The sequence below is a fragment of the Megalopta genalis genome, chromosome 14 (genome assembly GCF_051020955.1).
Source record: "Megalopta genalis isolate 19385.01 chromosome 14, iyMegGena1_principal, whole genome shotgun sequence".
Classification (NCBI taxonomy): Eukaryota; Metazoa; Arthropoda; class Insecta; order Hymenoptera; family Halictidae; genus Megalopta; species Megalopta genalis.
Genome location: NC_135026.1, coordinates 6,778,463 through 6,791,591, shown reverse-complemented (window position 1 = coordinate 6,791,591; position 13,129 = coordinate 6,778,463). Strand labels below are relative to the sequence as shown.

Genomic DNA, 13,129 nt, shown 5'->3' with positions numbered 1-13,129 from the left:
CTCCGATCGGTCCGTGTCTCTTGCCGACCAATAAGCCGATTCGCTTTAACGGGACGTAAGTTGTCACCTGAACCGCGTGGCCGATAAACATTCGATGTATCGAACGATCGGAAGTCGATACACGGGTCGCCGTCACTTCGGAAAACAATCGTCACGGAGCTCTCAAACGGGCCACCCATGGCTGCTTGTTCGCGTGCTAACGGGGCTCTTTGTTTTTATTGCAGACGGAACAATTCACGGTGCTGTGGTTGCTGTTCGCGATGATAGTCGTGGGGAACATCGCGGTCCTGATTGGCCTCCTCTGGGGAAAGCGCCGGAAAACGCGGATGGACTTTTTTATCAAGCAGCTCGCTCTCGCCGGTAAGTATTTATCGGCGTCGCACCTTTTTCCGGCCCACCGGCAAATTCCATGAACGGTGCAATAAATGAAAATAATCCTTTGAGAAGCTCGGCGATCGGTTCGATGGTTTGTGCACCGTTGAATTATTTCAAACGAGACTTTTCCGTGATCCGATACTTTGATCTGTGCGGTGAATTGTAAAACGCGCTGAACACGCGGAAATAGTTTTCTGCGAATTTTTAACGTACAGTGAATCGCGATGTATTGTTGTCGATTATTATATTTTAGATCGGAGTTATCATCTAAGACAGTGCTCGGGACGCTTCGGAACGTAACATTGGGCTCCGCCTTCTGCCGCAACGCCTCGCCCCCACTCCCCGCTCACGGCCGTCGGAGGCAACACAGGGAGCGAGACACTGCGGCGGTAGGCGGAGCTCAGAAGGCGGAGCCCAGGAAGCGGAGCCCAGGAGGCGCAACCGAGGAGTCGGAGCCCAATGTTGCGTTCCGTGCGCTGTTTTAGATGACGCAACATTTTCAGATTACCGAAAAGAGATAACCGAGCGATTTCTCGAATGATTCGAGAAATCTTTTTTCTATGTGAAAATGTTCCCCGCGGCTTCGTTAACACTTTAATGGCCGCACGTCTACGCAGTCGAACGTCGCCAAGGGCCGGCAATATTTATGTAAATTCATGAAATAATTCAACATGTGCGAACACATACATATAAAACAAAAAAAAATACAATAAAAACACATTTAATGCAACAAATTTAAAATTGTTCCTTTTTGTGATAATTATTAATTCAATCACCTTTATAATAATTAAAGCATTATACACACAATAACAACACATTTAATACAACAAATTTAATATCTTTCCATTGTGTGATAATTAATAAAACAATCACCTACATAATAATGAGCGGCCATTAAAGGGTTAACGAGCTATTGTTGAAAGACAAGGGCCAATCGGAGAGCGAGCACGGCCAACGCCCCTCCCACGCGACCAATGCGGCGCCGCGCTACTTGCCCGAGTCGCGTGGCGCCATCTGTGCTCGTTTTCCTATTGGTCCGTGTTTCTTTCTTAACGACTCGTTAACGATACCGGTGTACCGACCGTGTCTCGTTTCACGACGAACAAAGGACTCCGATGTTCTAAAGAGAAGTTTGTTTGGTTTCGTGTTTAATTATATCTGTCGGTGATTCCGCGGAAAAATATTAACAATGGAATTTTAACAATCGCCGGCGAAAATTTCGAAACAGATATTAATATAGTTTCTGTCCGGCAAGTGATGAAATAATTGGCGGTACACCGAACGAAAAGTGAAATGCAACTTGATTTATTTCATAAACGGTAGGGCTCGCGCTGTTACACTATACCGAAGCGCGGCAAATGCTGAGATGGACACGCGCGAGCTGGATTTAATTACGCGACTATTGCGTTCAACTTAAATTACCGTATTGTTCCGGGATACTACGGTTGCCTCGGGTGAACCGCAACGTACACATAATTCGGCGAGTTTAATTCGAAGCTTCCCCTCTCTCTCTCTCTCTCTCTCTCTCTCTCTCTCTCTCTCTCTCTCTCTCTCTCTGTTTGTCTCCCACGAGGACTCTGTCTAATTCGTGGCGATATTTTCGTTCCGTGGTTCTTAAGCGACCTATAATTCGCTACGAAAGTACAGTATTTCTCAACAAAGCTTTTGTAACGAGACACGGATAATTTAATTCGGAGACGAACGAAAATATTTTCAGAATCGTCAGCCGAATTTCAGGGGAACGCGACGAGTTCTTAAATTACGTCCAACTCGTCGATATATTCTATTCTTATATGTTGCACGGTTGACGTCACGCATATCGACTATCGCGAACGGAATAGAATTATTAATTAACCTATATCTGAATTAATAATAATAAGTACATGCAATATGACAGTTATTTATATATGCACGTACGTGTAGATCCATATATGACCTAATTATTAGATATAAATTATTAATTTATTATGCGGGGTTAATTTGACCACACAAACATCTGTCCAATTGCAACGGAATTGAAATTGTTTATTGATCATTCGTTCCTGTCGTAGAGCAAAGGAAACCTTCCGAGACGTTTAACAATTTTTTAAGATTTATTTAATTCGGATTAATTTCACCGGGAAAATGTTTATCCATCCGAAAACCAGACCGTTAGTATGGAAAAGTAAGAAACGACACGCAACGGAAAGATTTAGGTTAGTTTTAGAGTGCCGCGATCTATTTAATCCCCGGGCCACGATTTCTATATTTCTCTGGATTTCCGGGAGATTCCGCGGACGTGCTGCTTTTTCACGGAGCCGCCAACGCGTACGTCGCTAAAAAAAGGCGACGCTGTCTCCAAAATAAACGAACGAAAAAATATATAGTCCGGCCACGTGACACCGCCTGCAGCCGCGCCGCACAACATCTCCGACATTATCGATTCCGTCGGGGACGCACGTAAACGGTGTTCTCGCACGTGCAAAAACGCGCCAAAACGTAAGTGGCGTTTTACCGGCGCGTGTAACGCGCGCGGCGTACGGCGGGACGGGAGACGTAAACCTACTTGTCCGTCGCACGACGACGAGCCCCCCCCCCCCGCCGGCAGCCGTAAAATCCATCGGACGTCGCGTAAAACGCGCCGATGTATCGGAAAACGAGTATTGGGACCAGGGTGCTCGCCTTTCTCGCGAGAAACAACTGCTTAAAGGTTGATCCACATTAGCGGAGGCGGACAACGTGAGCCCTTTGTTTCCGGGCGGACTACGCGATGCCCAGGAGTGGTGACGGGCGGGGTGCGACGGCGGGGATTGCGAGCGGAGAAAGTGGGCGGAGCGATTGTGTAAAACGAGCAGTTGGAACAATTGGGCAGAGGAAGTGGGTAGAACAAGTGGGTAGAAGGACTGGGTAGAATAAGTGGTTAAGAACAGGCGGGTAGAACTAGTTGGCATAACAAATGGATTTGAATAAGTGGGTAAAGAAAGTGAATAAAAACGAGTGGGTGAAACAAGTGGGCAAGATAAGAGGGTAGGAAAAGCAGGTGGAACAAGTGGATAGAACAAAAGTTGATGAAACAAGTGGATAGAAACAAGTAAATAGAAATAAGTAGATAAGAACAAGTGGATAGAAACAAGTGGATAGAAATAATTGTATAGAAATAAGTGGATAGGAACAAGTAGATACAAACAAGTGGATAGAAGCAAGTAGATAGGAACAAATGGATAAAAATAACGGAATAGTAACTACTAGATAGAAACAAGTGGATAAAAATAACTAAATAAAAACTACTAGATAGAAACAAGTATACAGAAATATGTGAATGGGAGCCAGTGTGTAAAACAAATGAATAAAAAAACAAGCAGGTCAAATAAATGGATCAAGCAAGTGACTAGAAGAAATTGTAACGACAATTGTATACAACAAGTGGCCCCAAACAATTGAACACAACAATCCTTTCTCCGATACCACAAACGTCCAAAATTTTCATCACTCGACGATGCGAAAGTCTAAGAGCTCGAGGACCCAAGAACACAATGCTGCCCCAAGGTGAACGAAGCCTTAACAGGAACCGTAGGGACGTCGGCGAGGGGTGTCCGGGCAGCGGGAGCAATGAAAATCATTGAGCGGCAGCGCGACGGAGGAAGAAAGCCGTGCAAACAGGAAATCGTTCGCGTATTGCGCTCGATCTACGGTACAGCTCGACTTCCGTTTTATCGCGTCCGACGGAGGGATCGTTTATCGTTCCTCTAGGAGGGGCATTTGAAACGTCGCGTCGGCGAAAAAAATAAAACGTGACGACGACGACGTTTGTGTAATCGCGGGGAACACGGGCCGCGGAACGTCCTGGGCAACGCTGTTTCTGTACACCTTTCCGCGGATGAGGTCGTTTTTATATCAAGTGAGTTATTTTCAGCGACGACATGACGGCGACACGCGCCGGAAAATGTTCCGCCGGCTTCGATTACTTTATTTCCAGCTGGCCCTCCGTTGTCGACGCAATGGAACAACGAGATTGCTCGCGACCTGCGTTGCCAGGGATTCTCTCGGATGTCACGTGACGTCATCGGTGACGTCATGGTTGGCAGTTGAGATAAAGGGCGACGTAATCGACGCGGCGCGAACAATCGCAAACGCTAGAGCAGCTCTGGCGAACATGCTGTCTTCTATGTCTATTCTGTTTATCTACAGGGTATCCTAAAATTACGGTATTCGATTCCTCGGGTCATGTGGAGTAACTTTTTCCTTTAAAAAAATTTTCTCCGCGGCTTTGTTTACGAGTTATTGACGAAAAACGCGGGCCAATAGAAAAGCGCGAGCGGCCGGCGCTCCGCCTCACGCCGGCCATGTGACGCGGCGGCGGCGCTCGCGTGGGCGGGCCGTCAGCCGTGCGCGACCACTCATTGGCCGGCGTTTTTCGCTAATAACTCGTAAACGAAGCCTCGTAGAATATTTTCGCTAAGGAAAAAGTTGCTTCAAATGATCCCAGAAACCCCTCACTTCCCGGAGGTACCATAATTTTGAGACACCTCGTATATTCATCCTGACAACCCAGCTCGCCGGGCCCTAATTAGTACATTCGTATATCGGAAACATGATTTACGAGATATTTATTCATTCGTTTCGGTTCCTGCATTCATTCGTGACTCACTTTGCATTTTATCAGCGTCAACGCTTTGTGTTTCACACGCAGCTTCAAGTTTCGTCTCACTATTGTCTTCTTTTCTTTTTTTTTAAATTTTGATAAGCCCAGAAAACAGTGCGACAATGTTATTAAAATTTTGTTTCCCTATGTCTTCGCAGTGTTATATTACAGCGACAGAATTTTGCCATAAATCCGTAAGAACCACATTCGCAGGTAATCGCGAACGTGTTCGCCTCTTAGATTTGCACGCTTTGATCACCGCTGAGTCGGTCAGGCAGGGTCGCATTGGTCGGTCCGCGGTCATTCATTCGTAAATGAAGTGGTCGCCGATCGGATACGGTTTAATAATAGCGTCGCGATGAATCACCACGGTGCGCCGCGTTGCATATCTTGTTGCAGATTTATTGGTGGGCCTGATATCCGTCCTAACGGATATAATTTGGCGGACGACGGTGACCTGGCACGCGGGCAACGTTGCCTGCAAGCTGATAAGGTTCATGCAAGCTCTCGTTACCTACAGCTCGACGTACGTGCTCGTCGCGTTGTCCATCGACAGGTACGACGCCATCACCAGACCGATGAACTTCACTGGCAGGTGTAAGTATTGCTCTCTAACATTCCATTTTTCCGCTCCGCCGCCTATATTAACACTGCTACGGTGTCTCGAGTCCATGTCACAGAGACCGCCGCATCATTTCATAGAGGGTGGTTCACCGCATATTGCCGCTTCGATTTACACCAATGTTATTACTCGTGCCGAGAAATGGTTCGTGAGGCGTTCAATGGTTTCGAGGGGAACGCGTTTTGATGTTAACAGCCATTTTGTGGCTGGACATGGTAGATTATGCTAATAAGAAATTGTTAAAGTTAGCCCATTGTGTATGCAGACGACGATACCCTATCAGGCATATCGCGTCACTTGATTGCTTATGGTTCGCCCAATCCTCATTTTTTCCGGCCGCAAAAATTCGTGAACATTGCCGAGGAATGGTTAGAAATGTTAATGTGGGTCCCATGCCAAGGGTCAATCTAATTTAGCAATAAAAACATGCGAAAGTTAGTCTAAAGTGTACGGAGCCAAGAATACCTGACAAAGCGCATCAGTGCATTCTATCGCTTATGGCTCTCATAGTTTTCATTTTTATGTCAATAAAAAAATGTGAAAGTTAGCCTAAAGTGTATGCAGACCCCAATAACCTACTAAATGATTCAGTGGTTTTAAATTCTTGTAGTCTCAACACATTTTAATCTTTCCATTAGCCAAAAATTCCTGAATATTGCCAAGGAATGGTTAGAAATGTTCATGTGGGTCCCATGCCAAGGGTCAATCTAGTTTAGCAATAAAAAAAATGCGAAAGTAAGCCTAAAGTGTACGGAGCCAATAATACTCTACAAGCCACATCAGTGCACTCTATCGCTTACCGCCCTCACAGTTTTCATTTTTCCATCACTTAAAAATTTATAAGCACTGCTAAAGGATGACGAAAAGTGTGCACACAGGTCCCAGAACAAAAGCCTTCGTACGTCAATAATAAAAAAAATGTGAAAATTAGCCTAAAGTGTATGCAGGCCACAATACCTTACTAAATGATTCAGTGGATTTAAATTCTTGTAATCTCCACAATTTTTTGATCTTTCCATTAGCCGAAAATTTGTGGACATTGCCAAGGGATGCTTAAAAATGTTCCCATAGGTCTCATACCCAAACGACCCATGGATATTAAAGTTCAGCGACGCAAGTTCGCGTTTCCCCTTCGGTTGCACGCATTATCCCGGAATATCTTACGGCAATTTTTGACGATGCTGGTAAACGACGCATCGTTCCACGGTTCGTTAAGATATTCCCGCCGTCCCGGGTCCACGAGTGGAAAACCGGGTTTATGGAATGATCGTGAGATGGTGGGACGTCTTTGTCATCGATTGCCTCGCGGTAGCATCGCGAGCAACGCCGTGGTAGCATCGTCCGTTGCAGACCCGGCGACATTTCATCGCGGACACCGGTAATCCTTGATGTCTCCGGGAAATTTTCTGGAGCAGCGGCAGCTCTTCCGCGTTCGCCGGTCGCAGTCGAGTATTTACTGGCAGCCAAGAAATCGCTCTCAGCCAGTCGGCTACCGAGAGCGTAACGCTTTTATTCTCATTTTATCTCACAAGAAATAGACGCAGCGTCCCCGACGACGGCAGGTCGAAAGGTGAAAAACCGTGAAGAAATAAAACGGTGAAAACCTTGCCGACGTTAACGGCGATCCACCGACGTCGATGCCAGGACATTAATGAACCAGGCCCTGCTTCCGAGACGGTCTCCAATTAGTCGGACTTTTTTATCGGCCGCAGACTATGCCGAAGACGCTGATAACTAGCTTAGCTGGGTATTCCAGATAAACCCCATTTTTTTGTCGTCCAGGTACGAAGAGTTTTGTCGTGGGACCTTTGTGAACATTTTTAGCAATCCCTCGGGAATGCTTGAACATTTTTTTTGGCGGAGACAAAATCAAAATTGAAAGGACTAGGAGCAGGTAAAGTGCATTGATCCGCTTAGTAGAGTGTTGCGGTTTGCATACACTTTAGGCTAACTTTCACATTTTTTTTATTATTGAAATACGATGTCTTTTGTTCTGGGACCTGTGTGTACACTTTTCGTCATCCTTTAGCAGTGCTTATAAATTTTTGAGGGATGAAAAAATGAAAACTGTGAGAGACATAAGCGATAGAGTGCCCCGAAGTGCCTAATAAGATATTTTTGGCTCTGTACACATTAGGCTAACTTTCGCATTATTTTATCGCTAAACTAGAATGACCCTTGGCATGAGACCTACGGGAACATTTCTAACCATCCCTTGGTAATATTCAGGAATTTTTGGCCTATGGAAAGATCAAAATTGTGGAAATTACAAGAATTTAAGTCCACCGAATCATTTAGTAGGTTATTGTGGCCTGCATACACTTTAGGCTAATTTTCACATTTTTTTATTATTGACGTACGAAGGCTATTGTTCTGGGACCTGCGTGAGCACTTCTGATCACCTTTCAACATTGCTCATAAATTTTTGAGTGACGAAGAAATGAAAACTACGTGGGCGATAAGCGATAGAGTGCACCGATGCGCCTAATAGGGTATTCTTGGCTCCGTACACTTTAAGCTAACTTTCATATTTTTTTATCGCTAAAATAAACTGACCCTTGGCATGGGACCCACATGAACATTTCTAACCATTCCTTGGCAATATTCAGGAATTTTTGGCTAATGGAAAGATTAAAATGTGTTGAGACTACAAGAATTTAAATCCACTGAATCATTTAGTAGGTTATTGGGGTCTGCATACACTTTAGGCTAACTTTCACATTTTTTTATTGACATAAAAATGAAAACTATGAGAGCCATAAGCGATAGAATGCACTGATGCGCTTTGTCAGGTATTCTTGGCTCTGTACACTTTAGACTAACTTTCGCATTTTTTTATTGCTAAATTAGATTGACCCTTGGCATGGGACCCACATTAACATTTCTAACCATTCCTCGGCAATGTTCACCAACTTTTCCGTGTCGAAAAAATAAGGAACGAGCAGACCATGAGCAATCAAGTGCGCCAATGCACCTAATAGGGTATTGCAGTCTATAATCAGTGGAAACTATAACTCCGGCATTTTCTTATTAATAAAGTACAATGGCTTTTATTATCGGACTTTCGTGCACCCTTTTAGCCGTCACTCGGTACTGTTGACGTGTTCTCGGACGGAGAATAAATTAAAATCGTGTAGACTGCGCGCGAACGAATCCATCCGTGTAGCCGCGATACAGCGTCAGTTTAATTTACTCCGTAAACTTCTCTCGCTGCGGTTAATTAATCCATCGACGGGTTGGTACTGGCTTTTCGTGGTGACACGACCCGCAAGTTAATTATTCGGCGTCGATTTATGTTTAATCCCGAAAAGACGCGGCGAAAGTCGCAACTCAGCGGGATCTTATTAAAGCCCATCTAATCCAGAGAATCGCGTGTATTATTTAATCTGGGAACATGAGAACACAGCGTGCACATTCGCTTAAGCTTGCTCACCTAGTCGAGTGACGATAGGCGCGTCGTATCGCAACACGCCGTGCTCGACAATGCAATCTACGATGGAGAAAACACGAAAACGTCCAAAAGATGTGAAGAAAAGTCGACGAAATATCGCTGTATATACAGGGTGTTCCACAATTATTTTAACAGCCGAAAATGAGGGGTAGCTGTGGTCATTTGAAGTAACCTTTTCTTTTGCGAAAATGCAATCTGCGGCTTTGTTTACGAAAACAAGCACACTTTTGTTAACGGAAAACACTGCCCAATGAGAGGTGACGGCGCGATGTTCGAGAGCCCGCAGCACGAGGCTTTGACAGATGGTCGGGACGGACTCGAGCCGCGTTCGAAGTATTGAACAAATCACGAAGCGAGAGCATTCCGGATTTTTTTTACTACGTAACAGTGATATTTTTAAGAAAAACGCTCTTCACCTTTACTTTAGAACGTCTGAAGAATATTTACTAATTTTTCGGACCCGAAATAGTAAGTAATTTAAGCGTGACGGCCGTATTAATTTTCTAGTGTGCATGATACCTTGTGTGTAACCTTGACATATCAAGGTTATGTCAAGGTTATTGATAATAATCTTCATATTTCTCTAACAAACATATCCCTTACGTCCTTTAACACGATTATTATTTATTAAATTAGCTTTGCGAATCATTCGTTGAACTGTGTTCGGACACGGAATTATTTAAATTAAAATATAATTTACGTGCTTTGTTAATCTTCACTGTACACCTTGCTTAAAAATTTCACATGTTGACCTTGACATAACCTTGACATAACCTTGATATGTCCTTGACATAACCTTGATATGTCCTTGATATGTCGAGGTTATGTCAAGGACATATCAAGGTTATGTCAAGGTTATGTGCTGTGCTGCAGGCTTTCGAACCTCGCGCCGTCACCTCTCATTGGTCAGTGTTTTCCGTTAATAACTCGGAAACAAAGCCGCAGATTGCATTTTCGCAAAGGAAAAAGTTACTTCAAATGACCTCAGCTACTCCTCATTTTCGGCTGTTAAAATAATTGTGGAACACCATGTATATTAGAAAACAGAGATTAATTTTTTCAAAAAAAATAAATATATTATAATAATATTTAATATTTTATTTATTATATTTAATATTTTAATTTTAATATTTTTTATATATATATATATATATATATATATATATAATATAGTAACATTTTCTCTTCGCCGGTCAAAAATAACAAAATATAGTTCTTGAAATGTATAAAAATATTATTAAACAGCTTGCATTTGGTATCCCATATCACGAATAATAAAAACAATTAAATTCAATTTTCGACTCGAAGTTCTCCTCTTTGCAGCGTCACACCTACTCGTTGAGTAATAATATAAAAATATTTATTTCAATAAAAAATTTGACGCGACCGACTTTTGGCCAGAATTCGCCGCTTCCCGGACCACTGAGCACGGCGAACCGGTCTCATTGTTCGAAATGTCTCGAGAAATGCCGTTATCGTTGAGCGAACGATCGCGTCGCTCGATCCTAAACGATTTCCGCCGAAGTGACCGCGCTAACGACGATCCTGTTAATAACCCGCAGACAAAGGTGTACGCCGCTCGGCCAAGGCAGCGGGGCAACTTCGCCCCCGAAACTTTCTTTATTGCCCGGCGCGGCGCAAGCCTGTGGCCTTACTGCGCCCTTATTCTTCACCATTACGCGGAAAGGGGGGAGGGAGGGTCAGCTGCCGCGAAACTTCCGAAAGAAGCACCGGGAAACGGGAAAGTTCCGCGATCCGGGAGCACCTGCATCCGTTCATTTACCCCCGTAAGCCGGCGACCGTCGGCGTTCGGCCCGTTTATAAAATTGCCGCCACCGCGGAAGTCGATTTAACGGCGCGTCCCGACCCGAAACGAAAGCTGAGACCGTGCCAATGTAAACGGGATTACCGACTGTGGTCGCAGGGTGGAGGGCAAGGGCGTTGGTGGTCGCTGCCTGGAGCCTTTCCGCGCTATTTAGCACGCCCATCATCTTCCTCTACGAAGAGAAACGCATACAGGTAACAAATATTTGCATCGTGCCAACGAAAATGTTAATTTCATTCCTCTGCGATTTTTCGATTCGCAATTATTAGTTTATTTCAGTATTTTTCATTTCACTTTTGCAGTCTCCTATTTTATTTCTGCAATTTTTATTTTGCTTTTGTATTGCTGTATTTTATTTTTATATTTTGCATTTTGTTTTGGTATCTTGCATTTTATTTTTGTATTCCTTTATTTTATTTTTGCATTATTCATTTTATTTTTGTATTATTCTATTTTATTTTTTCATTTTTTATATTATTTTGGTATTTTGCATTTTATTTTTGTATTCTTCTATATTATTTTTGCATTTTTTATATTATTTTCGTATTTTGCATTTTATTTTTGTATTCTTCTATATTATTTCTGCATTTTTATTTTATTTTTGTATTCCTGCACTTTATTTTTGTATTCGTGCATTTTATTTTTGTATTCTTTTATTTTATTTTTGCATTTCGTATTTTATTTCTGTATTCTCATAATTTTATTTTTGTATTTTTTATTTTATCTTTGTATCCTTGTATTTTCTTTGGATTTCGTATTTTATTTTAGTATTTTTTATTTTATTTTTGTATAATTACATTTTATTTTTGTATTTTACATTTTCTTCGCGTTTCTATTTATTTTTCATTCCTCCTTTACTTCTATTTTCAGTATCATTCATTAACCAAGAGAATATTGCAACGGAATTAACGTGTTGCGTGCTTCAATGTAATATGTACTTTTAATTAAAATTTAATTAAAATATTATAATTCGTTAAAATATATCGAAGTTTACGCGGAATTTTAACGATATCGCTTACCTATATAAAACAAATGAGATCGGATTTATCACCATCGAGGACCGTGCCACATTTAATTGAAAAATGTCGACGAACCTCGGAAACTGTGAGAATATTCTAAAATGGTTTCAGCGTCTATATCGCTCGGTAATTCCATTCGATTCAACCATTTTTCTTTTTTTCATACGCGCATAAAATCTGCAGCTTTTATTGGCAATGTTATTAGCGTTTACTTTAATCTCCAATCATCGCTGAATGGAAAATCACGAGACCAGAAAAGGCTCGTCATTTTCCGCGGCGGGAAATTAATACCATATGTATCGGTAATGCATACAAAACTTTTACGGTTGCCCGATTATTGCACCTGAACATGACAGAAATTTCCATAAAGCCCGGCACATCGCGTCAGGATAACCCAATAATTTCGTGGTCCTCCCTTCGAATTATATCGGCAACGCCATTGTTTGACCGTAATCCTAGTTTCGTTTTCATTTAAACGCGGTGCTGTCCATTAAATCATATTCATTATTGATATCCCGATGTTTTTTATGGAAATTCCGTGCCACTTGGCAAAATATTTTGACGTTTGTGTACCGATAAAAGAGAGAAATAAAAATGGCCGCGACATGAATTGAATTTTTCTTCTCCATACTCGTTTCGAGCTTCAACTTGTAAAATAAATATTCGAGACGATACTTTTATATTTTCTTTTTCGCGTGCAATCTGAATATTTAATAAAAAATTCCAGGTTATGTCATTTAAAAAAGGAAAACAATTTCCGGTCTAAAAAGCCCATATTTCCGGTCATTGCCGGAAACTGCAAGTAAGGCCGTTATCAAAATTTTGTTGCTTTTCAATAAAAATCATTCCCCTCCATTTTAATGGGAGTGTACTGGTGATCTGAGACACCCGGTATACGAAAACAAACTGACACATGTTCTTTAGTATTTCGAGTGGAGAGTCAAGTAGCTTTTTAACGTGTGAGCGTTTGCAAGATCATTTCAAGGTCATTTTGAAAAGTTATATTAGAGTCTCCCATAATTATGTTAGTAGCCGACAATGGGGCGATTCCTGATGTCATTTCAAGTAACTTTTTCCTTAGCGAAAATGTCCTACGAAGCTTTGTTTACGAGTTATTAGCGAAAAACCGTGGCCAATGAGAGACGAGTTCTTCTGGCGCGAGGCGGCCAAGCCAACGAGCGCGCGAAGCCCGGTCCCGCTGATTGGCTCGGTCGCT

The 13,129-nt window shown here is 42.5% G+C and overlaps 1 protein-coding gene across 3 annotated transcripts in view; it reads left to right on the top strand.

The window, feature by feature from the left end:
- CCAP-R (Crustacean cardioactive peptide receptor) overlaps positions 1-13,129 on the top strand; it is an 89,935-nt gene that overhangs the window by 65,905 nt on the left and 10,901 nt on the right. For all 3 annotated transcript variants that reach the window (XM_033479540.2, XM_033479539.2, XM_076526208.1), the window contains exons 3-5: positions 225-360; positions 5,396-5,593; positions 10,994-11,088. In XM_033479540.2, the coding sequence (XP_033335431.1) occupies positions 225-360; positions 5,396-5,593; positions 10,994-11,088 (429 nt within the window). The remainder of the gene's footprint in view (positions 1-224; positions 361-5,395; positions 5,594-10,993; positions 11,089-13,129) is intronic.